Source organism: Phragmites australis, chromosome 14 (assembly GCF_958298935.1).
Source record: "Phragmites australis chromosome 14, lpPhrAust1.1, whole genome shotgun sequence".
NCBI classification, from domain to species: domain Eukaryota; kingdom Viridiplantae; phylum Streptophyta; class Magnoliopsida; order Poales; family Poaceae; genus Phragmites; species Phragmites australis.
The window spans coordinates 491,780-517,490 of record NC_084934.1 but is presented as its reverse complement, the minus strand read 5'-3'; the positions used below and the strand labels follow the sequence as shown (position 1 = coordinate 517,490).

At 44.5% G+C, this 25,711-nt stretch overlaps 3 protein-coding genes and 1 non-coding gene across 4 annotated transcripts; 2 read left to right on the top strand and 2 right to left on the bottom strand.

Moving 5' to 3' along the window:
* The first annotated feature begins 5,354 nt into the window (after window positions 1-5,354).
* LOC133890960 (dirigent protein 1-like) lies at window positions 5,355-6,383 on the top strand. The gene has a single exon (XM_062331624.1). The coding sequence runs from the start codon at window positions 5,393-5,395 to the stop codon at window positions 6,161-6,163; it is 771 nt and encodes a 256-aa protein (XP_062187608.1). The 5' UTR covers window positions 5,355-5,392; the 3' UTR covers window positions 6,164-6,383.
* Window positions 6,384-9,044: 2,661 nt separating this feature from the next.
* Window positions 9,045-9,879, bottom strand: LOC133891540 (dirigent protein 1-like). Its single transcript, XM_062332267.1, has one exon. The coding sequence runs from the start codon at window positions 9,827-9,829 to the stop codon at window positions 9,245-9,247; it is 585 nt and encodes a 194-aa protein (XP_062188251.1). The 5' UTR covers window positions 9,830-9,879; the 3' UTR covers window positions 9,045-9,244.
* Window positions 9,880-11,331: 1,452 nt separating this feature from the next.
* On the top strand, window positions 11,332-11,470 carry LOC133891826 (small nucleolar RNA Z247). Its single transcript, XR_009904283.1, has one exon. It is a non-coding gene; the product is annotated as a small nucleolar RNA Z247 (small nucleolar RNA).
* Window positions 11,471-18,547: 7,077 nt separating this feature from the next.
* Window positions 18,548-22,776, bottom strand: LOC133891539 (uncharacterized). The gene is made up of 6 exons (XM_062332266.1): window positions 22,233-22,776; window positions 20,811-21,467; window positions 19,797-20,258; window positions 19,487-19,659; window positions 18,979-19,162; window positions 18,548-18,883 (listed from the first exon to the last, which is right to left on the bottom strand). The coding sequence occupies exons 1-6, from the start codon at window positions 22,686-22,688 to the stop codon at window positions 18,794-18,796; spliced, it is 2,022 nt and encodes a 673-aa protein (XP_062188250.1). The 5' UTR covers window positions 22,689-22,776; the 3' UTR covers window positions 18,548-18,793.
* Window positions 22,777-25,711: the final 2,935 nt, after the last annotated feature.

The window sequence follows — 25,711 nt, the reverse complement described above, 5'->3', positions numbered from 1 at the left end:
GTCGCTGTCGAGATGCTCCCTGCCAAGTCCTCCGTATCACGTAGAAGGCCGGCGTCCGCTCGTCGTCATGAAGCTCCAGAGAAAACCAAACCCCAGCGACCTTTCCGGTGATGCCCCGCCAAAATCCCTCGTTGTCGATCGATTCTTCCCCCCTTCTCCGCCGCGCACCCGCATGAGCGTGCAGCCGGGCTGTTGCCTGCGCACATGTGGAAATCGGCCTTGGGCCGTTGCTCAGCCTGGCTCGACCTAGTGGCCATCTTCGCCGACCCAGCCGCTAGAAGGGCCGCTGAGTGGGGCGGCCTGCCTCCGTGGCCTGTTAGCCAACCAGCCAAAAGCCCGAGTGGGCCTGCACAGTGCGAGCCCAACACTATGCAACCCGACCCATCCAAACCCAAACACGGCCCATCGAGGCCCATTTAGGCCCAGATTCGGCCCACCCAAGCCCATTCAGCCCAAACCTGTACTGCTCATGTGGGTCCCACCGGCTACTGTTCATGTGGGGTCAGATTACTGTTCAGTGGGTCCGATCCGTGGGCCCCACCCATAAACAGTGCTATTTCTTAATTTCCCGATTGAAATTCTTATTATATCTTCCGAGAGCCATAACTTTTCCGTTCTGGCTTCGATTTCAGCGATTCTTGTATATCATGTTATGGTATCCATTAGAGATCATTTGTCTTTCCATTTGGTGTTAATTGATTCTTCTTTAGTATCACCATTATTGATCGTAGTCGTGATTTTAGGGCAACCAGAGTTCTGCGAGTGCTGCGCAGGAAGCATCAGGAGTGAGGAGGATCCCGATTATAATCAGGACTTAGAAGAAAATTCCAGAGAAGGCAAGTCCTATCTTCTTGATCATATTGAACCTATGTTTTCAATAATATACATGATCAACTAAAACTAAACTTATCATTGCATGTGCTATGTATTACGCTTTTACAAACTACTTGCAATAGTTAATCCTATTAAACATATGCCATGTCTTGAATATTATCATCCAGAATACATATTACCCTAGAATTACTTGTCGCTATCTATATTAACGTCGGACGACGCATTGATTTCTAGCATGCTTAGGATTGAATATATCTCCTCGGAGATGTCGCTTTTAAAACACCTCTCCTCGGAGACAAGATTATTGTTGTCAATGACAACTCATATACCATGAATCTTCGATGTTTGTGAATTCCTTGATGGGTGTGAAATCCTTGATGTCATGTGGGATATGGAGGGGGATATGTAAAAAGGGGTGAAAATTATTTTGGTACGGGTAGGTAGAGTGGTCCTCTAGGGAGGTTACTCTTGGGGGCTTGAATTAAATGATGGTATTCATTGCCCATGAAGATGCCTAGCAGGGCCGCTTAAGGGCCGAGTCTTGCGGCGTCATGCTTAGCCACCCCCGTGCAACCATGCTTCCTATAAGGGCAGAACTTGACTTCCTTTCACTGGACTGAGTTGGGCATTATACCAGGAGGCTGAGAGCAACGAGCAGCCAAGGGTTCATCTGTCCCACTGTTTGAAGGTTTCAGGGACCGGCTTAGGCTTGAAAAGGGAGGTTGGCCTTCGGAACATGCAGCTCTGGGACTTGGCTGCATGATTCGCTCCTCCGCTTGCAAAACGGTTGGAGGTTAAGCATATCACTTGGGTAAAGTTATACAACCTATGCAGAGTGTAAATATATTCGAATAGCCATGTCCACGGTCATAGACGTGGGAAGGCATGGTCACGCTTGAATAGACTTCGGGTGCATGAGCCTTGATGAGTGAGTGTGTGGACTAGATGTCCGTGTGATGAGGTTCCTGGCTCACTCCGCCGGAAGCTGTGTGGTACTAGAGGTAAACCAGATGTGATAAAAGGGACTGCGGAGTGAGGTATAACCGCTCCCAGGACCGAGAAACCCCAGATACAGCTTGTTGCACATTTTTGAATTAGTTAAAATGTTTTGAAGTCGATCATAATTGATACAATTAGTAATCCGCATAAACTGTTTTACGCTTAAATCCGAACCGTGAAGCTTATCCTTGAATAAACCCTTTATGTATCTATCAACACCTTGAAGTAGTATAGGCCTTGCTGAGTACCTTCCGTACTCACTCTTGCTGTCATTCAGATGAAAACCCCAATGCCGACTTCGCCGGTAGAAAGTTTTGGTCTTTGACAGTTTGACTGTAGGAATGGTGGCGGTCAGACCGCCCACCAATGGTCAGACTGGACCAATTGGCAGTCAGACTTCTGTATAAGTTTTCAACTCGAATTCTCTGGTCCTAACTGGTGGTCAGACCAGCCCTAGTAGTGGTCAGACCGGCAGACCTTGCCGGTAGCGCCTTTACGGGGTCACCGGCGAGGATTTCGGTGAAACCTTCGACAATGAAATGTACCAAAATACTCTATGAGACTAGTGGAGTGTTTCTAACGTGATTTAGATATCATTCACCGAGCTAAACTCAAGAATAGCCCATGGATTGAATCTAGGCTAGTTGAACTTGGGTCTAAACGACATGAGGGTCGAATCGTGCTCAGAAACAACAGGAAAACAATAGGGGGGTAGCTCACCTTAGCTTATGGAAGCTTTCTATTGGATTGGAATGCTTCAAGGAGGCTCCGATTCGTGGATCGGCTCTCAGAGTGGTGATGAAGTTTGCGGTCAATGAACGGGTCTCCGGTGAGAGAGAAGAGGGGGAAACTTGGGTACGTCCTTCGGGAAGCTCGTAGGAGTTCTCACCTCCGATCTCCAGCCTTCGAACATGACGAGTAGAGCTCTCTTTCTCTCTAGGGTCGAGTAGAGAGAGGGAGAGTGAGAGCAAAGTGAGAGGGAGAGAGTCAAAGAACGTGATCGATTGACTTAACTCGAGTCTCTATGTGCTAGCGGTCAGATCGCGAGCTCGGGTGGTCAGACCACGGAAAATCCACGTGGCAACGCACTTGGCAGTCATATCACAGGTGACACCGGTGAAACCGCGAGGGGATTCTTTTGCTGAAATTTTCCTAAGTCTCCCCTCATCATCCTCCTTCTATTCTTTTCTTTCTCCAAAGTATTTAGGGATTATCCAAAGTGCTCTAAACCATCCCTAAAGTATTTGAAACATGTTTAACTAGTTTTTGATAGACAAACACGTCTAAGCACATGCGATGATGATTATGCATGCATAATTACGTAATTAGAATTTTTAGGACGTGACACTTTTTCAACCTACAAAGATCTCCACACCAGCACATCAGCACAACAGGCGTAGGAGCCGACATATATTTCTTTGGGAGAAGACCAGAGGCCATTTTAGTAGGAGTGGAAGGGATTCAGGCGTTTGGTTTCGTTCTAGAAGTGGCCTCCTAGACTGCTATTTATACAGAAAATCTATGCTGGTTCATAAACTAAGCCGACAGAAAATAGTTTGGAATTGATTCATCTATCTGGAGTGATCATGTTTACTAAAAATGTTGCTTCTGGAAAGGCTTTGTCCGAAAAGCCTATGTCTGAAAAGCACTGTACTTAAGGTTTAATGTTAGATTTAGCATTGTAATTAGGGTTTAAAGTTAGGAGAAGTGTTCCAAAGGCAAGAAGGCTCTAGGCATGCCCAGCAAGCGTGTCCACAACCATGACAGAGGTCTCTTCCAACCGAAGCCATAAGACTCAATGGTGACTAAGGGTGGGAGAGGCCATGGATCAAAGGTGGCGGGGAGAGCAGCAGCGAGATGGGAGGGTTCCTTTAGTCCTAGTGCCTACGTCGAGCCACTCGATAACTTTTCTTTGCAGGAAAAGAGTGAGTTTCGTCCTCCACATCATCTTAAGAATTACGAGTGCTATTATGGATATGACTGTGTTTTTCATATGTATGATGAGAGCATCAATGGAGGACGCTAATTCTTACGATGTCATATTGGAAGGGTGAGAGCTTTAACAACTTCAAGATTATTTTTTCATACCAATTAGTCATAAACCTCTATATATTTGCAGAACTCTAATGACCGAGACAATTGGCATTATACGAGATGGGTCAATCCTCCTGTTCAATGGAATATCCAAGATTGCATCTATCACCTCTGAGACCATATCTTCGACTTGCAATCGGAGGTTGATGCTATTCCAACTCCTCCTGAGAAGGACGAGCAGGTCATATACATTGATTATCTTATCGTATGTCTCGATCTCTAGTGCCCCTACCCATGCCATAAAACGCTTGCTCCTCCTCATCCACTAGCATAATATGGTGGTGCCATCTACTGGTAGTCAAAATCATCCTCACAATTCACTCTAAGTTAGTATGACTAGAATCGTTGTACCTTGATGCGTTGCCTTAGCTTTCTGCTTTAATTCCTTGTGCGATTTTTTCAATTGCACGAAAGGTTCATCCCATCATGTAATGTAGTAGTACAAGGGATTAAACTATCACGTAGTAGTACAAGGGATTGAACTACCACATAATTTTGTTAGTAAAGTTGGACGTCTACGATTAACACAAAATTCACTGTAATATTATAATGTTGGAGATTAAAAAATATATTCTACTGTGTGGATCGGAGATATTTTTCCCTTCTTTCACGTGACACTTCTTCCAAGTGACGCATGAGAGCTTGACACCTTTGTAGTAGTTACTCACGTCTCTAAAATTTAGCCTCTATCTTCTTAAAATATCCTCTGAAGTTTTACTAGATCCCAGAGAGAGAGAGAAAAGGAAGATAGACAAAAGGAAAACAAGGAGGCCGTTTGGCTCCGCTGCTAGCCCGTCACCAACGTTGGTTGCCAATGGTGGCGGCGGCCTCACTTGTCGAATTGTTGGGGCAGGGGACGACGAGGCAATGTCACCCTCGAGTCGCAAGCGACGCGAAGGCCTGCTCTCGCCTAATTCTATTCGTAGGTTAGCTATATAATGATGCTCTGAAATCTTAAAAAGAAGAATAAGAAAAGAGAGAAGAAAGGTGCAAAAGGTGACATGCAGAGGAAAGCAGCCAATCCGATTGTGTTAGGGTCTGTTTGGTTGATGCTTAACTTAGACGTGCAATATATTTTTAAATATGTATTTGGTTCAACGCTATAATTAACAGTGGCTTGCCAAACTTTCTTAGTTCTCTACCCCATATGCCATAGACTTATTTTTTTTACCAAACTTTATATAAATGTAATGTCTATTTTCTTAACACACTTTTATGATAACTATATTTTACCTAATTTTAATTGTGACATAACTAATCAAATAAGCCCTTAGTACGTGCGTAGCATAGTTTGCCCAAATTGTACGCACCACCTTTAGTCAGTCAGTCTCGATCGATCATATAGCTAGCCTAGCCTAGATTATAATATTAATAACATAGTACTAGGTCACTACGTCATATCATATGTCGCTTGGCTTTGCAGCAATATAATCCTCCTAATTACTGACCTGACCTGTCTCCATGCATGACGCATCTATCTATTAAACCTCTTGAGCACCACCACCTGCATTCTCTGTATCTGCATCCTCTGCTCGCAGTCGCAGATTTTCATTTCTCTAGCTCCCCAGCCCACAATCCATCCATCATGGCAGCGATGGCCGCCGCCCTCCTCGTCATCCTCCTCTTCGTGGCGCCGGCGGCCCATGGTACTACGCACCTCAACTTCTTCATGCACGACATCGTGACCGGCAGCAACCCGACGGCGGTGCAGGTCATCAAGGTCCCGGGCTCCTCCACGGCCCCGTCCCTGGGCATGTCCTTCGGCGACACCAGCGTCATGGACGACCTGCTCACCGAGACCTCCTCCGCCACCTCCGCCGCCGTCGGCCGCATGCAGGGCTTCTACATGCTCTCCTCCCAGTCAGGCGCCGTCCTCATGGTGTGCGGCAACCTGCTGCTCACCTCCGGGGACTACAACGGCAGCACCATCGCTGTCATGGGCCGCGACGACACCGCGGCGGACGTGCGGGAGCTCGCCGTGGTCGGTGGGACGGGGAAGTTCAGGATGGCGAGTGGGTACGTGCTGTGGAAGACGAGCAGCATGAATGGCCCCGACGCCACCGTCGAGCTCGACTTGTACGTCTCCACCTCCAACGACACCACCACCATCGACGGCGACGGCGGGTCCGGGTCGAAGGCGACCTCGGGCGCCGTGAGAGTCTACGCCGGCGGGTGGGTCAATGCGTGCGTCGTCGCCGTTGTCGTTGCGGTCGTTGGCTCCTACCGCGTTTGGTGAGCTGACGATGAGTGGCGGAGAGAGCAGGAGAACATGTCTGAGTGCGTGGAAAACTTGGTGAGATGTCGGCGTACGTAGTGGGGTTTGGTGAGATGCTGCATGCATGACTGCATGTTGCTGGCTGGTTCCATCATCACATCACAGTTCTGAACCTTTCTTTTTGCTTGAGTTGTCATGCAAACATCTCCATTGTTAATCAGAGATTCATTGTCCCCTTTAATTTCTTGTTGAATAGTGACGAGGCTATTAGTTAGAGTCTATTTGGAAGAATTCTAGCTCTAATGTTTTTAATCTTATAATCTTTGGTTTTAAAAATTCTTAGAGTTAAGCTATATGTAGTTTAAGATCTTTATTATGACATTTTTGTTTTTATTTTGAAAAAAAAAATAGATATTTAAATTACTTTATTTTATTCTATAAATTTTAAATTAGAGCTCTGCCAAATTAAATCATAATATACCTATAAAAATTTAACACCCAAAATTAATCAACTAGTAAAAAAGGAACAAGCTAAGTGCATTTGAGCGAAAAAAATAAAGCCACAACAATGCCTAAAAAGCGAAGCATATATGCATGATTTGTTTGTTAACATAAGGAAATGGCGATGTTTTTGTATTTCGGAATCCGACCGCCGCCACATCATCTTCCCGGGTCGACGTCAGAAAACGTGAGGCCAACGATAGGGTTTGGTTGTTCCTCATATGAGCTGTGGGACAATCTGGGCACTTTGATCTTGATCCAACGGACCTTATTGGTGACTGAAAGGTAGCAGGTTTTCAGGTGATTGACAAGGAGAAGGTCCCTTTTATGCTGAATACAGACCATGGTTGGCAACAGGTGATTTTCATACTGTCAGAACCGTTGGTGAAAAAATGGAAGATAGGGGCTCGCCTAAGCGTATTCTCAAGATCAGACTCGAGGGAAGGTAAGACCGAAAAAATCAACAAAATGCACCAGCCGCAAGTTGCAGCATTCGTAGCACAGAAAATTTATGTACCCCTCTGAAAATCCAGACCTTTCTTTTATGGAGTTACCTATTTTTTTGTTTTTCTTTTATGGAGCTCTTTTTTTAGAGGAAGAAAAACAGTCTCAAAAGGAGAAAACTCCACTAAATCAGAGTTCCGGACCATAAGTAGACATGTAAGCCTTGTTGCATACTAGGCCCAGGAGTAGTAAGATGGGCTGAAAATGATTCCCGGCCTATCTGGAATCTGCAAACTTTGTTATTTTTTATTTTTTAAAATAAAAAATTATAAATATATACATATTTTTGAAAAATTACAAATCTAAACAGGTTTAAAAATAAAAATGTTAGACAAGGCAGAGTTATATGTACAAGACATATCTTTGTATATATATTTGCAATTTTAATTTTTAAAATAAAAAATTTGAATCGGATAGGGTCGACAAAAAGATAGATCCTGTCCTGTTTACAATTAGATGGTTACCTAACTCTTACTATTTAGGCACTGTTCGTTGACAAGCATCGGTACCTAGCCACTGGTCACACGTATATCTGACTAGGCTCATCATGACTTGATCCTGGTCTCCATCTTGTTTGTTTTTTTTTCCGGAATCCATCTTGTTTGTTTTTACCCAGCTCCAATTGCATTTATATTCCACTGGTCACACATATATCTGACTAGGCTCATTACGACTCGATCGTGGTCTCCATCTTTTTTTTTTTTTTTTTTTGCCGGAATCCATCTTGTTTGTTTTTACCCAACTCCAACTGCGTTTATATTGCCGGAATATGGACATAGTACTTAAACTCTCCTGACAAATAATTCCCTGAAAGACTTAAAAAAAATGAGGATGCTGAAGCAGAAGACTTTGACATCCTGTCCTAACTACTCCCTCCGATTGTAAATGTAGGTCGTTTTAGACTTGTGCACAGAGATTAAGAAAGTATATCAAATGACCTTATTGCCCTTTATTTATTCTGCATTGAAAAAGATAACGTATTCATTTGTGAGAGTATTAGCATTTATTAAACAAGGGTAAGAATGGAACAAAAGAGAAAAAAGTGCATAAAAATTTGAGAATGACTTATATTTAGAGAATAGTTGATGAGGCTAAAACAACTAACATTTTCTATCAGAGGGAGTAAGTACTAAGATTGATGAGGGGTCCCAGCTAAGACAAGACTGATGAGGGGACATCTCTCATGGGTGGGTGGTTGTTACCGATATCAAAGGTAAGAACTTATAAGAGGAGAGGACTAGCAATTGCTACTAGGGCAAGCACCAAGATCCTTAGAGATGGAATCTATATTCAAGCTAAGGCCGTGAAAAGAGCCTGGTAGAAAAACTCAACTACAGGTGGTTCTTGGGCGTTGTGGAGGATGAGGAACACTATAGCGATCGAGAAGAAGTTCTCTAAAAGATCGGATGAAGTTCTAATCTTAGTTGTATCATTCGTGTAGAAATGGAGTATCCTTATTTATGATAACAATAAAAATGAAGGTAGACAGTGCCTCAGCCCAGCTTCGGGGGTGGCTGCGAGACTTCAATCCTACTCCTAGGCCTGCATCTGATGTTGGCGAAATATGATCTGGTGGAGTCAGCCCGATATGTAATAGGATAGTTGGTTGAGGTCCTGGTCTGGAAACGTTCTGTTCCTGTACAGGTCGCTGGTGTCCTTAGCCCCTTTTGTTCCGGCTTCGTGATCTCTACTTTTCTGTTTGGTTGTGAACATTTTTATTGGCTTTTAATACACGCGGAGTTAATCTCTTTTTTAAAAAAACTGCGTTTATATATTCAGTTACTGCATGTGTCATATGTTTATCGTGCTGTAGTTTCCGGATTTCGATCTACTGACATGCGTACACCTGCAATTAGTTGTTGGAGCAATAATATAATCAGTATCTGACGAGGTACAGTGATGAAAGATCACAACGGCAGATCATCTGGAGCCTGGCTGATTTCCATATCCATACAATACAAGAGAAGCTGGGGCCGGTATCAGCTAGCCCTTTTAATTTCTTATTCTCAAGAGAGAGAAAAAGAAAAGAAATACAAGAAGATGAAAAAAAAGCAGCAGGCTCTGTTCGAAATTGCGGTTGAGATAGATGTTTGCGTTTTACTCGCTCGCAAGTGACGAATGGCCGCGAGCAGCAGCAGCGTTCGCCGGCACAGACGCGTGCACGTCCAGCTCCAGCACCATATGCAGCTTCGACTCCAGCTTGGCCGTCGTCCACAGCACGTAACCGGCGGCCTGCCGGAGCTGACCCGTCCCGCCGACCACCGCGAGCTCCCTCGTCTCATCATGGATGCGGTCGCGGCCGGCCACGACGATGGTGCTGCCGTTGTAGGGGCCCTCGGTGAGCACGACGGTGATGGCCACCACGATCACCGACTCGTGCTGGGAGGTCAGCATGTACGTCCCCTGCGCCCGGCCGACGGCTTTGGAGTCGATGCCGGGGCCCTCCGTGACGAGGTCGTCGATCGCCACCGTGTCGCCGAAGCATCTGCCCGGCATGGACGTATGCGGCGGCCCGACTCCCCAGATGAGCCGGATGGCCGTCCGCTCCGGCCCGCCGATGATGTCGTGCATGTAGAGCCGCAGGTGCACCGGTCGCCGACGGGCGGAGACCACGTCCCCGGCGAGTAAGAGAGCGAGTACTACTGTGACGAGAAGCTGCAGTTGCTGCTTTGCTGTGGCCATTGTGAGTTTGTGACTCACTGTGTTGGTGGCTGGAGTCTGTCTGTCCAAGCTGACCTTATATATATTCTTCGAAAGGATCATATGGACTCTCCGATTTTATTATAGAAGAAGATAGATGATTTAGTTTATGAAAAAAATTGGACTAAAAACCTTATAACAATATGGTTAATTAAATGGTAAACCAACTAAAACCTCTAGACTTTTAGACGACGGACACAATTAGACCAAAAGTAGATGGCACATCACTCAACAAATAACCACTGCCGTGTTGTCATTAGCCCATGAGCACTATTGACATCACATCACGAGAAAGAGCCTTGCCTTGTCTCATCCAGATAGGAAAAAATAAAATAAGATAGTTTGGTTCACCATGCATAAAATCAGCAACAATTTTCAGGGTCTTCACCTGATCGTTGTTGGCAAGCTAGCTGATGCTAAATAGGCTATGACTGTCCCGATTCATCCAGCTAGCTCCGTCCATTTGTACAGTATACTACTCACTACCTAGCTATATATGTAATGATGCTCTTGAAATGGATGAGATCTTACAAGGAAAAATGTATTCGCTAATCATGTTAGCTACTTGATTATTTTTTTAATTAGTCTGTCAGTCTCGATCTCGATCTTAATCATGCTAGCTACTGCATGCGTTCAGGTCTGCTGTGATTTCAGGCTCATTACACAGGACAGGGTGATTTGTCTCTGTCATGAAATGAAAAAAAAGCACACCTTGTTGTTGGCCTGTACTGTAACGGTCGTGGGTTGTTCATCGTGTTAGAGATAGAGATAGTTTTCTTATAGATAGATTCTATAGATAGATATGAATTGGTTAAATATAGAAACTGTCAAAAGATAAGGATATGAATCCCCTGATGATCATAACCACCATGTAATCTTCGCTGCAGTTTTACAGCTATATTAACAAAGGTATGCGGCCTCGCGATGAGGTGAGAACGCTTCTACAATTTCACATGGTACCAGAGCCTTCCTCCTCGTAGCTTCATCTACCTGCAGCCATGAGTGCATCATCCTCTTCAGCTCTGGCCGGAGTCTCGCCGTTTGGTGTTCCGGTGACAGAGAAGCTTGGCAAGAATAACTACTTGCTATGGAAGGTGTAGGTGCTGCCTGCCGTGAGGGTAGCCCAGATGTTCGGCTATCTCGACGGCACCATCGTCGCTCCCGCAAAGGAGATCGATCTTAAAGACGGCGACAAGATCGTCAAGACACAGAACCCAGCATACATGCAGTGGGTCGCTGTAGACCAACAGGTTCTTGGATACCTGATATCATCCCTCTCACGTGAAGTCCTGACACAGGTGGTGTCGGTCACAACGGTGGCGCAACTCTGGACGGTTCTTGAGGAGATGTTTTCCTCAAGGACTCGTGCTCGTGCGATCAATACTCGCATCGCGCTCTCCACCACGAAGAAAGGTAATATGACTGTCAATGAATATATTACCAAGATGAAGGCGTTAGGCGATGAAGTTGCGGCTGCTGGCAAGCCACTTGATGATGAGGACATGGTGTCTTACATACTCGTCGGTCTAGATGCTGATTTTGAACCGGTGGTATCTGCGTTGGCGGCTAGAGTGGAGCCGGTCACAGTTGCCGAGCTTTACTCACAGCTGCTCGGGTTTGAAGGGAGAGCTGATCTTCAGCAAGGAACATACCAAGCTTCGGTGAACGCTGCCTCGTTTGGACGAGGCGGGAATCAACGTGGCCGCGGGCGTGGGAATCATCCTGCTTCCAACTCTGGTCGTAGCCGCAGTGGAGGACGTGGCCAATACGGAGGCCGTGGTGGTGAGCGTCCGGTCTGCCAACTTTGTGGCAAGGCCGGGCACACGGTCAACATCTGCTGGCATCGCTTCGACCCGGACTTCGTCTCACAGGAGAAGATTGCGTCTGCTGCTATTCAGTCTCCTGTAATACAGTCCTACGGAATTGACACAAATTGGTATGTTGATACCGGTGCAACAGATCATGTCACAGGCGAACTAAACAAGTTGAGCGTTCGGGAGAAGTACAACGGTGGAGATCAGATCCATACAGCCAACGGGACAAGTATGTGCATTAGATATACTGGTCACACTCAAATTTGCACCCCTGATCGTCCTCTTTATCTCAATAATGTCTTGTATACTCCTGATGCCAAGAAAAATTTGATATCTGTTTCTTGCCTTGCCACTGACAACCATGCCTTCTTTGAAATTCATCCAAAATTATTTTTGATCAAGGATCAGGTCACGGGAAAAGTCCTGCTTCAAGGCAAGCGTAGAGGTGGTCTGTATCCATTACCCACATCATCATCGCCTCAATCACAGAAGCAAGCCTTCAGTATCATCAAACCCACTTTGTCTAGGTGGCATGATAGGTTAGGTCATCCATCCAGTGCCATTGTTAGACAAGTTATTTCTAGAAATAAACTTGTGTTTTCTGAAGAATCCAATAAAGAGTTAGTGTGTGATGCCTGTCAACAGGCCAAGAGCCATCAGCTCCCTATTCTAAATCTTCAAGTATTTCTGTTGCTCCTTTAGAACTTGTGTTTTCTGATGTTTGGGGTCCTGCTCCCGAGTCAGTTGGTAGAAAGAAATATTATGTCAGCTTCATTGATGATTTTAGTAAATATACTTGGATATATTTGATCAAACATAAATCTGAGGTTATACAAAAGTTTCAAGAATTCCAAGCCCTTGTAGAAATACTCCTAAATCGGAAAATTATTGACATGCAATCTGATTGGGGAGGAGAGTATGAGAAATTAAACTCCTACTTCTCAAAACTAGGCATCACTCACCGTGTCTCTTGCCCACACGCTCACCAACAAAATGGATCTGCCGAACGAAAACACAGACACATTGTTGAAGTTGGCTTATCCCTTCTAGCTCATGCTTCCATGCCTCTGAAATTTTGGGATGAGGCATTTAATACAGCCACTTATCTTATTAACCGTACACCTAGCAAGCTTCTTCAATATTCTACACCTTTGGAACGGCTTCTTGGCCAACAACCAGACTGCACGCTCCTTCGCGTGTTTGGGTGTGCGTGTTGGCCAAATCTTCGCCCATACAATTCTCGAAAACTTGAATTTCGATCCCAACAATGTGTTTTTCTGGGCTACAGTCTTCTACATAAGGGGTTTAAATGCCTCCATGTGTCCACGGGTCGTGTGTACATATCTCGTGATGTAGTCTTTGATGAAAATATTTTTCCCTTCACTCAACTCCACTCCAATGCTGGCGCACTCCTCCGCTCTGAGATTCTCCTTTATCCGCACCTTCTTTCCAGTACTGATAAGGGGGCGCAATGTCATGTGATCAGTCAACTAATGCGCATACTAATCATCCTGATGATACTAATAATTCTGGTGAAGTTGTGGCAGATTTGGATTATTCTGGAGCAGGTTATGAACAAGGGACACATGAAATAACAGATCAAGCGACACATCAAATAACAGATCAAGATGCAGGCACGAGTTACGGTGATGCGTCAGAAGAAACATCGGCTGCAGCAGGAAATCCGGAGCCTGTACATCGGAATTTGGCGTCACCAGGGCATCGGGACTTGGTGTCGCACGTTCCAGACAGCGCGGTGGCCTCTGTCCCGGTCGATATGCATCGGGACTCGGCGCCGTCCGGAGCTGGTGCCTTGCATCAGGACTCGGAGATTGATGAGCCGGCTGAGGGATCTTCTGTGGAGGCTGCGCCATCCGGTGTGATGAGTCGGCCGCAGACGAGGTCACAAAGCGGAATTAGCAAACCGAAGATCTACACAGATGGGCAGATCATGTACACATTTTTTACTACCACAGGTGAACCGCAAACTGTTAATGAAGCACTAGCAGATAAAAAGTGGAAGCAGGCTATGGACTGTGAATTTGATGCATTAATAAAGAATAAAACTTGGAATCTTGTACCGGCTGAACATGGAAGAAACATAATAGACTGCAAATGGGTTTACAAGATTAAGAGAAAGGCTGATGGATCTCTTGATAGGTATAAAGCACGTTTAGTTGCCAAGGGCTTCAAACAAAGGTATGGAATAGACTATGAGGACACCTTTAGTCCTGTAGTCAAAGCTGCAACCATACGATTTGTTTTGTCTATTGCAGTAAGCAGGGGATGGTGTCTACGGCAGTTAGATGTACAGAACGCGTTCCTTCATGGTGTTATTGAGGAGGAGGTCTATATGAGGTAACCACCAGGCTATGAGGATTAGCAAAGGCCACATCACCTATGTAAGTTAGAAAAAGCTCTCTATGGTCTTAAACAGGCTCCTAGAGCCTGGTTTGCTAGATTATGCCAGAAATTGCAGCAACTTGGCTTTATTGCTTCAAAGGCAGATACCTCACTTTTCTTTTACAGCAAAGGGTCAGTTACAATATTTTTGCTTGTATATGTTGATGATATTATTGTAGCTAGCTCCTCGCAAGATGCAGTTATTGTCTTACTCAAAGATCTTGCAACTGATTTTGCACTAAAGGATCTTGGTGACTTGCATTATTTCTTGGGAATTGAGGTATCAAAAATGAAAGATGGTATATTATTGTCACAAGATAAGTACACTTCAGATTTGCTAAAAAGAGTTAATATGGCACACTGTAAGCCAGCAGTCACACCGTTATGTACATCAGAGAAGCTCTCTTTGCAGAAGGGTGAAGCTCTTGGACCTGAGGATTCTACTAGATATAGAAGTGTGGTTGGAGCACTTCAGTATTTAACTCTCACCAGGCCTGATATATCTTTTCCTGTGAACAAGGTGTGTCAGTTCCTTCACTCACCAACAATGTGGAATCATTCCACAGTGGACTCCGCCAGAAACGCTTCAATAGAATGGGGTATCCGAACGGAGGAACCGAACCTTGTTAGACATGGTCCAGTCCATGATGAGCCAATATGATCTTCCATTGTCTTTCTGGGGATACGCTGTAGAAACCGCTACGTTTACATTAAACAGGGTTACATCTAAAGTTGTAGAGAAGACGTCGTATGAGATACGGACTGAGAAGCATCCCGCGTTGTCTTTGATGAGGTTGTGAGGTTTATGTAAAACGTTTGATGTCCGATAAGCTCACTCCCAAATCAGACAAGTGCTTCTTTGTGACGTATCCTAGGGAAAGCAAAGGATATTATTTTTATAACCGGAAAGAAGGCAAAGTGTTTGTTGCCCAGAATGGTGTCTTTTGGAGAAATTAGTGGAAGCATGGTGCAACTCGAAGAAATTTATGAGACACAAGAAAGAGTTTCAGCTCTTACTGAATCTCAACAGGATGTGTAAGATGTTGTAAAACCTGTTATTGAGCCATCAGCCCCACGTGGGTCTGGAAGGTCACATCACGCAATTGAATGGTTCACACTCCAAACCACGGGGTAGTATGATATATTGTTGTTAGACAATGATGAGCCCAAAAAATATACGAAAGCAATGGTGGGACTGGAGTCTGAGAAATGATTTGGAGCCATGAGATTCGAATTAGAATCCATGCGAGAGAATTAAGTTTGGGACTTGGTTGATCCGCTCGATGGTGTGAAAACCATTGAGTGTAAATGGGTTTTTTAAGAAAAAGACTAATATGGATGGAAACGTTCATATCTATAAAGCATGGTTGGTGGCTAAAAGTTTCAAGCAAATTTAAGGTGTTGATTATGGTGAAATAATTTTGCCTATCACAATGCTAAAGTCTATTCGGATCTTTCTAGCTATTGCTACATATTTTGACTATGAGATATGGCAAATAGATGTCAAAACGTATTTCCTTAATGGGAACCTTGGTGAGGATATATACGTGACACAACTTGAAGGTTTTGTGTATCCAAAAATTGCTGGGAAGATATGCAAGCTTCAAAAGTTCATCTATGGGCTGAAGCGAGTATCTCACAGTTGGAAGAAAAGCCTTGTGTTTACAAATAGGCTACTAAGAGCGTACTTGTGTTTCTGGTCTTATATGTAGATGACATATTATTGATCGGGAATGATATTTCGAAACTGGATGCTGTCAAATCTTCATTACAAAAGAGTTTCTCAAGGAAAGATCTAGGAGAGGTGGCATGCATATTGGGCATAAAGATCTATAGAGATATATCGAGAAGGCTGATTGGATTAAGCCAGAGTACGTACATTGACAAGGTATTGAAAATGTTCAACATGCAGGATTTCAAGAATCGTTTCTTGCCAATGTTACATGGCATCACTCTTAGCAAGAGTCAGTGTTCTACGACACCTGATGAGCTTGAGAGGATGAGTGTGATCCCGTATGCTTCCGTTATCAAGTCCATCATGTATGCCATGCTTTGTACATGCCCATATATTTTCTATGCTCTAAGTGTTATGAGTATATACCAATTAAACTCGTGTGAAGCTCACTGGGTAGCAACTAAGAATAGCCTGAAGTACTTTAGAAGAACTAAGGATATGTTCATGGTCTATGAAGGTGAAGAGGGGCTCATTGTAAATGGTTACATTGATGCTAACGTTCAAATCGACAAGGACAATTTCATATCGCGGTCTAAATTTGTGTTTTGCCTTAATGGAGACGCGATGAGTTGGAAGAGTTCCAAACAAGAAACGCTTGCCGATACAACGATGGAGACCAAGTACATAGCAGCTTCTGAAGCTGCAAAGGAGACTGTTTGGATCAAAAAATTTGTTTCTAAATTAGGTGTGGTGCCTAGTACATCTAGTCCAAAGGACCTCCATTGTGATAATAGTTGAGCCATTGCACAAGCCAATGAGCCTAGATCGCACCAGAAGTCTAAGCACATAATACGATGCTATCACCTTATTCGAGAGATCATAGATATAGAGGTGGTGTAAAGATTTGTAAGGTGCACACGGATTCGAATATTGCTGACCCATTGACGAAACCTCTCTCGCAGCCCAAGCATGAGTTACACATGAGCTCTATGGGTATTAGATACTTACATGATTGAGTCTAATGCGTGTGAGAGATTTTTATCATGCCTATATTTATGTGTTTTTAAATAATCATTTATTTAGTTCCTTGAATAGTTATCGTTTACATTGATTAGCAAGTATGTGACTTGTTTCTGAAACTCTCTGTTTTATTATGATGTTATTCTAAATGATCTCTAATCTCATATCATTATGTGGGACAATAATGATTCATAGATTAGCACATTGATTGATAGATGATCATGTTTCATGAATCATAGATATAGAGATATCGAATCAATAATATGAACATATGTTAGAGAATATGGTGTTGGATTACCCACATTGAGATATTGTTAGGATGTTATGTATTGTATCCTCAGTTATAGTCTCGAATGGTGTACTTGTAGAATCTTTTGACCTAAGATCGTTATTGATTCTCAGAATGTGAAGTAACATACTTAGGGGCTTCCAAACACTACTCCGTAAATAGATAGTTATAAAGGTAGCTTTTAGGTATGTTATGAAATATGTCTTGGGATATGAGTGATCAAGATGAAATTTGCCCCTCCTAGATAATGGGAGAGATATCTCTAGACCCCTTGATGTGGATGGATTAAGAAAGTTCATAGCCATGCTAGTGTGATTAAAAAGTTGGTCACAAGATAGTAATCCACTATGAGATCGAGTGAATGGTCGAGCTATCATAAGAGTGATACGTATCTCGTCTTGAGCTTGACTGGTATCGTGTTATAAAGGGATTGTTGTATGAGTATATCAAAGTTCAACGGATATGATCTTTGTGTGCATTCGGGAGTCAATATGTCTTGCTAAGTACCACTGTTGACTTGTAATTCAGAAAGGGTTTCCAGATAGCAGCCGTTTACACATGAACCTAACGAGTCACACACTTAAAAGGATGGAATTTAAAAACTTGCATGATCGTCTCTAGTACAAATGGGAGATTGTTGGTTATATGCTCTAGAGACGATCATATATGCAGAATAGATCTTCAAGTGAGATTTACTATGATTAAATATGCATTAGAGTTTAGAGTTATGATGGACTTTAATATGATTAAATACCTATTAGCGTACTCTATATAAGAGGAGGCAGGAGTCGTGAGCGATATAGTTGATTCGACCATCAAAACCTTGGTCGCAACCTCTTCCCGAACTCCCTACGAAACCCTAGCCGGACGCGTGCTAGCACAATAGCATACGGCGTTTCATCCCTGTACATGTGGATATCGTAGAGCCGCTGCTGCCATTGCTACGGTGCTGATCGGTGATAAAGACACTATGACGAGATCGATCATTTCATCTTCATGGTCAACAAGGTAATCAACGTGATCGACTACTTCCTCTTCATAGATACACACAACTCTTTTTTCGCTACACTACGTATCTACGGATACCAATCCATAATCCCTTATTCGTATGATTTTCCCTACGTTAATTTATCTTAACGTAGCCTGGCAGGGTTTCCCAACGATAGCAGCAGTGTTGGATGGTACAGACGTCCAGCCTCAGCCCCATGTGGTCCTGCGACTCCAGCCTGTCCACCCTCCACAGCACGTCCTCCAAGACGACGATGGTGCTGCCGTTGTAGGGCGCGTCGGTGAGGACGACGGGCATGTGCAGGGACGCCAGCATGCGCCCGGCCGACCGGCTTGGACTTAATGCGGGGGCCCTCCGTGAGGACCTTGCCTATCGCCGCTGTCTCGCCAAAGCGGTCGGCAGCAGCAGCAGCAGCAGTAGTGCTTCGCTGTTTTTTTAGAGGAAGGAAAACAGTCTCAAAAGGAGAAAACTCCACCAAATCAGAGTCAGTCCCCGGCCATAAGTAGACCTGTATGCCTTGTTGCATACTAGGCCCAAAAATGCCCAGGCTGCTAATGTGCTTTTGTGATGGGTTTCACAATCATACACACTCACCAATTTTCAAGGGGGCTAGGACAATTGAACACAAACAGAACAAACAGAAGCCAAAATTTTGTTGCGTCAACTAGCTGACCCGAATATGCTCACAAAAAATAAATCCAATCAAAACTGATATTACATATGTTACACAGGTCACTTAGCTACGAGGAGTGGCCAGGGCAGTCGAATCATTGAGCACCTTACGAGCACGCCAGTATACAGCGTTTGCAGCTTCTGATGTTCCCACCTGGTTATAATGTGAATGTAATGTCAGTGACTACGATCAGCCATTACAAAGGGCAGGCATTTTGAGAAACAAATATTAGTAATATATAGTCTCACCTTCAATTCCAGGTTGTAGTAGTTTCTCCATAGTTCTCTTTCATGGGGACAGAGATCGATTGCTGAATCATAAAGCTTTCGAGCATTTGCAAGGGCATCATGGTCTCCGAGTGATGCAAGGTTAGCTTCCAGCTCTATGCAGTACTGGAAGAACTTGAGGCTCGGACGGGGTAAAGCCAGGAATCTGTATTGGATGCAGACATGTGAGTTACATGCTTGCTGTATATTCCAAAAGCGATAGCCCAAGGTATTGGTACGAACCAATGCAAAACCCAAGAAGCAATATCGACTACAGTTATCTCTTTTATAACTTCAGTGCATGAACAATCGTAATAAAAAGGACCATGAGGACAGAAGAGACAATAATTCTCTAAACACTACCCAAACTAGCAACCACCTACTGCACATTGAGAAACAAATTGCGATCCTAGAGCAAAATATTCAGTCTAGGGAGAACTAGTTCTTGAACAATGAAAAATATTCCATTTTAGGACAACAAAATGAATACCTTTTATACATCTTCCTAGCTTGCTTCATACCATCTCTTTGCAAATACCATCCTACGATAGCAGAAGAAACTGAAGCTCCACAATCACTCCCACCAGCCAAACTTAACGATAGCATTGCGCACTTCACCAGCTTCTCTAAATAGTTCTTCTCATGACAAAACAATTTCATGGCCTGAAATGCATTATGAACAATTAGAAATAGCAGGGTAAAATCAAATCTTGCCAATACTAGTCCAGGATAGTGCAAGGTAAATATAACTTGGAAACTATAATCATTGGAAATGATTGAAGCAAGTATAAGGTATTTACCATATGCCACAATCCCTCAGCCTCAGTTATGGACAACTTAGAAAGTACAGTACTAAATAGATCAAATAGAGAACTCAAGTTCTCCTTGCTGAAGGAAGAACTGCCAGTAGCAGTAGCAAACGAATTTATCTCCATAGAAGCTCTCAGACTCCACAAATTTGCAGCATTTGACAGAGGACCACTGCAAAGCTTTTCTGCAAGATTCTTAGCTTCCTCCGATCTTTCAAGTTTCAAACAAAGTGATATATATTGGCAAGCGAGATCGTCATTAAGACACCCACATGATTCAGCATTTTCATATACTTCTAGTATAGATGAAGTGAACTCTGAAGCATCAAATTCAGCACCCTGGAATAATGCAACAGACTCTTCTCTATCGGGGTATAGAGCATCCATCCAAAACTTTGCATACAGGGTGTACATTTTGGAAGTAGGCAGCCTTCTGACAGCTTCATCATACACCTATAATTCATAGACAAACTATATTTACAATGTTCAGAAAGGTGTATCGAAAACAGTGCAGTGTAGATGACCATATCTCGGTCGAGAAAAAGAAAAAGAAAAACGCTACTGCAAAAGGATAGCTTTAAAGGGTACGCAATTTACGGTATGGATTAGTCAAGCTCTAAGATTATAATTGACCATGGCATTGAAAGAAAAGCTTTCATAACAGGCATACATTAACAATTACCACGTAAATCTATTAGGTAATAATTTAGTCATGGAGAACGTTACTGTTCAACGTAGCTTTATGATTGCATAAACCCACAAAAGTAACAGATACCAAGCGTGTGAGCACACCAGATATCACAATAAAAATCACTTGTCTCTGTAATATTACTTGTCTAGGCAAATTAACATTGAGAACATTTGATTATGGCAAGACATGGCCAGGGTGCATTCATCTATATGCTTTCTCTCTCACACACATGAAATAACAAGCAAGGTTAAATTCACTGATAACCCATGATGGAGATTTCTAGTAATAGAGAAGTGACGACACAATGTTTTTACCTGAATTGATTTGTTCAACTTATTCGATAAAGCATCCTTTCTGTTCGAATTACTGGAATTAGTTAAGCCACTAAGCTGAAGCCTAGCAAACCAATCCCAGTAGCCCTCATTATGAGAGAAATCTTTCTTCAGGTCATCCATGATCTCTAGCTTCAACTCATCAGAATGCACCAATTCAACACTGTTTAATATCTCCAAGAATTTCTTCCGTAAGGTTAAGCTTGATGGAAGGGCTTCCACAGCACCATGGTATATGGTCTGAATGATTAACAATCCTTGCTGCCAAAACTGGTCTTCCTTCTCCTCCAGAGCAACTCCAGTTGAGCCAGACTCCTCAGGACCTTCACCTTGTTCATTCAGTGACATGAACAGTTCTTTGTTTTCCTCTTTCCATTGACCTGCATCATTATCGTTCTTTTGCAGCATCTTGACATCCTCTCCAAGAGCTACCTTTCGAGCTTTAAGCTTGTTAAGATAGGTAAGCTCCATGCGAAGATACTCAATCCACATGTCCTCTGATTCTGGACAAGATCTGAGACCACTCAGCATGAGTGCACGTGCTGCAGCAACATTCAGGTTCTGATCGAATTCCCATGCTGCCGCATAGATCCAAAGCCCAGGAGCCTTGGGATGGTAGCGAATAGCTTGTGCCAGAACCTGTAAGTAATAGGACAAGCACGAGGACAACAGAATCAATCCCTGCCACTATAAGTATATTAACTATTAACGTCTTCCTTCTGATCATAGCTCAAATTCAACATTCCCGCAAGATACGAAACGCATGAAAAACGCAAAATGCAGTTTACTTGGCTAACTTGTCACCCAAAATTTCAGAGTATAACATCTCTAACTAATATACACCTAGAGCACAGAAAGGTTTCAACTTTCTAAAAATATCTGAACATCAATGGCAGTGCATAGTCCAAAACGAGAACAAATGTTCAAATGCGGCATAATAACAACAAAAAGAGGTGGAGTTCGATCTTAATGGACCGGTACATGAGCTACTGAATATTAGCTTGTCATATACCTCGTTACATGTACCTATGACAAGAGGAAATCCCCACACCCGAAACAATCCTACTAGTGGATCAGTGCCACATACAAAAGCTAAGCTGGTATATTTATGGATTGCTGTGATAAATCAACTCAACAAACTAAGGCCCTATTTGTTTCAGATTGTAGAAACTGGATTGTTGTCACGATCTACAAGCTAAAACAAACAGCAAAACAAACAGCAGGACTTGAAAAACTGAATTGTTACAATCTAGCTCCCAGATTATAACAATCTGACAATCCGTCTCCCACCGGCTTTTACAATCTACAATCTAGCTTTCTACAATCCATGATCTACAAGCTGTTTTTCATAATCTCAAACATGTACTAATAATGGACTCCTCAATATGGGGATGGCAGGGGTACCTGCTTCATCCTGCCGTGTCGCTTGTCGCGGCAGAACTCGAGGTATCGGAACCAGAGGTCGAGGTCGCCCTTGAACCTGACGGTCGCCATCCTGTAGATGTCGAGGACTCGGAGGACCCCCGAGACGTCGGAGATGGATTTCTTCCACTTGTTATTCTTCTTTTCCCTCTTTCTGCCTCCCTTGTCGTCGTGTCCGTTGTCGTGGTTGTCTTCGGATGCGGCGGCGCGTACGATTGCGCGCTTGCGGAGGTTGCGCAGCGCGTCGAGGCGGAGCTCGTAGGCGATGTAGTCGAGGAAGTCGGCGCGGAGCGGGGAGTGGCGTCGAAGTCGGAACTCCAAGTCGCGGCGGCGGCGGACGATGTCGGCGAGCTCGGCGCGGGTGAAGAGGCCCCTGCGCTCGAGGTCGTCGAGCTCGTCTGTCATCCGCTCGAGGCGGTACTGCACCGTGTCCGCCATCTGGGGCTAGCTGGGCCTGCCGCAGGCGGTGGTGGAGGCGGGAAAGAGAGGAGGTTTTGTTAGGGTTTAATGTTTTGCCTGTGCCGGCGCAGGGGAGAGAAGGGGGGAGGACGCTGCGGCATGTGAGCGGGCTGGTCCGGGCCGGTAATGGGCTGGGAGATAGAGGGCTTTCGAGTTTTTTTTTATTTTTATATATATTTTTTAAGTTAAAATTTAAATAAATAGATTCCCGACGAAGGTATTTGCAAAACTAGGCGCCTGAGAGGGCGGTTACGGTTCCTAACCGCCTCCTGAGAGGGCGGTAGGCCTCTGAGGGGACGGTTAGGGGCATTTTTTCCTCTAAAAATATTTTTTTCCATTTTATCCTCTAAAAATGTATTTTTTTAATTAAAAAAATAAAAAAGGAATGGGTGTAAGGAAATTAAGAATTTAAATTTGGAGTAGGTTATGTAATAGCGGGAGAAAAAAATCAGTAATTAGTAATCGCAGCATTTTACATGGATATGGGGTGCGAATGAGGACAAATATAGTATTAAACATAGGGTGAAAACATTACAATACACTGTAACCGCGACGACACGATGAGGAAACAAAGGTGGCATGTACGGTTCGTACTAAGACCTACTTATTAGTGCGCCGATCCTAATCATAACATGCCTTAGGGGGGAAAGTATGTCGGGTTACATTAAGTACTCTCTACTGCGTGCATCTAGGATACTTTCCCTTTCGGAGGGCATCGGGACCTGCCGCCTTAGCACGGCTGGCTCTCTCCCGCTTCCTTTCCCTCTCAGCCTCTCGAGCTTGAGCCACGGTACGGTCGTGCGCCGCATTCCTCATGTGCTCTTCTTCCTCCCGCTTGAGGTGAAGTTCCTCTTGCTGTTGCTCGTACTCCCAACCTGCGTACGCTTCCCTTCTCCACCTCATGTTCACGTCGACCCACAGTTTCTGTGAGTCATTTTGCTCATTATCGAGCCACTGAATAAAATCACAGAGCGGTGGAGGGGACTGAACAAATGTAACAAGATGAGCGGTTAGTAAAAGAGGGTGCGAAATCGGAAGAGATGAGGCGGATATCTGTTACCGTACCGGTCGATAACCAGTTGTTGCATGACGAGACTTGTCATACTCGTAGTTGGTACACATGAAGAAGCGTAGCCCATAGGTGTATGAGATGTCATGTGACTCGCGGAGCTTACAAAGGTCACCACAGAAGCACATTGGTGGTTTGAGACCTTCAGGTATGGTAGTCCCCCAAATTTTTTTTTGGTGGGCTCGATGGAGCTGAGGAAGACATTGCACTTGAGAGATATGAGAAATGAGCGATGCTTCACCGTAAGGAGGTTCGGCTATTTATAGTTGGGGGAGGCAGAAGCATTGGATTCACTCGTGAAGAAAGGAGTGATGGCATGGGCGTAGCTGGTGGGAGGAGCATCGGATTCCATCTTGAAGAATGGGAAAGTTGTGTCATTGCCCATGGTCAGAGATTCCATGTTTATTGGTACCCGTGTTGTCATTTACTGATTGAAAAAAGCTGGGTAGTGTTGTCACATCTTGTTTAAAGCCTGCGGCAGGAGGCATGTGTTGTCAAGTCATGGTTAAAGTTTAGTGCTGTGGTCACTTCTTCATTGAACGTGTCTGAATATGAAATGCATTTACGAAATGCTAAGTCGACCATACAAAGTAAACGTGTCTTAATACATAGGAGTACATCACAAAGCGAATATGCATATGTTAGTTACATAAAATGTAAAATTCTACTCATACCTCCCTCGTTGCCGTCGCCCGTGCGCCCCATCGTGGTCCCGATGCCGCTGGTTAACCCTCACATGACCCCTGGAGTAGGTGAGGGGGTCGGGTGGACCGACGTGTCTGGTAGGCCTAGTAGGGACCACCAGTGTCGAGGGCTCGTCCTGCGTGGGCTGTGTCCGAAGGGGAGCACTGGAAACCTGGGACCGCTGAAGGACATCGTAGTCAGGTGTGCCCCTGAAGAAGTCACGGACGATGTCGTATGCGGTGTCCTGCATTGAAACCACGGTAAATGTAAGTCACAGTGAAACGAATGTTGCTAAAACTATAATTTTACAAATGTACCTGTGGACTTGCACGGGGACGCTACGGATGGGGACGAGCGGGATTGCCTGGTGACGGCCAAACTGCCGCATGACGCGGTGCGGTGAGTACTCTTCGACGTAGATGTCGAAGACAAGGGGCGCCTTCGTGAGCCAGTACTCCTCGTCGCGGGTGCACAAGGGTGACAAACCCAACCCTGCACGCGCCTGCACGGACGGAACGCTGTATGGCTCCCATATCACATCGTTAGGACGTAGCCTGTCAAACTGGGTACGAAAATGCTCGTACGCGTTGCGAGGCTGCCCGTGCACCCAGTGTGGCTGAGTGACAAACATCAATACAAATATTCAGAGACAAACACAATACGAAGAAAACTGTTAATGTAAAATACGTACCCGTCGACGACACCACATCGAGGCCATTGTAGGCGCGTCCTCGTCCGTCTCGCCGTACCATTCCTCTAGGTACGGGAAGCGGTCCACCACCGGCCTGCCTATGGCGAAATGCTCGTACGACCATAGCTGAAGAAGAAGTGGACACCCGGCGAAAGTGGCTAGTGCCTCCTTCTTCGTTCATGCATCGCAGAGCACCCGATACGTCATAGCAAGAACAGCGGATGCCCAGCTGAACTGCGGTACGTCCTCCGCATCAGCGTCCGCTATCGACCGGGCGTGCGGCACAAGCGTCCTGGTAACCAGGTGGCCTTGGCCACTAGTGAACATCACCCACCCAAACAACCAAAGCAGGAAGCCCTCCAAATGTCTCGAGACCGCGTATGCGTTGGCGTGTGGGTGTATGTACGCCGGCTGCTCATATGACTGGTGTCAGAAAGGATCATTACGACATACTTTGTTAGTATTCGATAGGTTGTATGTTACCGTACCTGGAACTATAGGATCCACTTCTTCGTTGGCCCTCGTGCATCAGATAAGAACCCAGGCACTTAGGGGGGT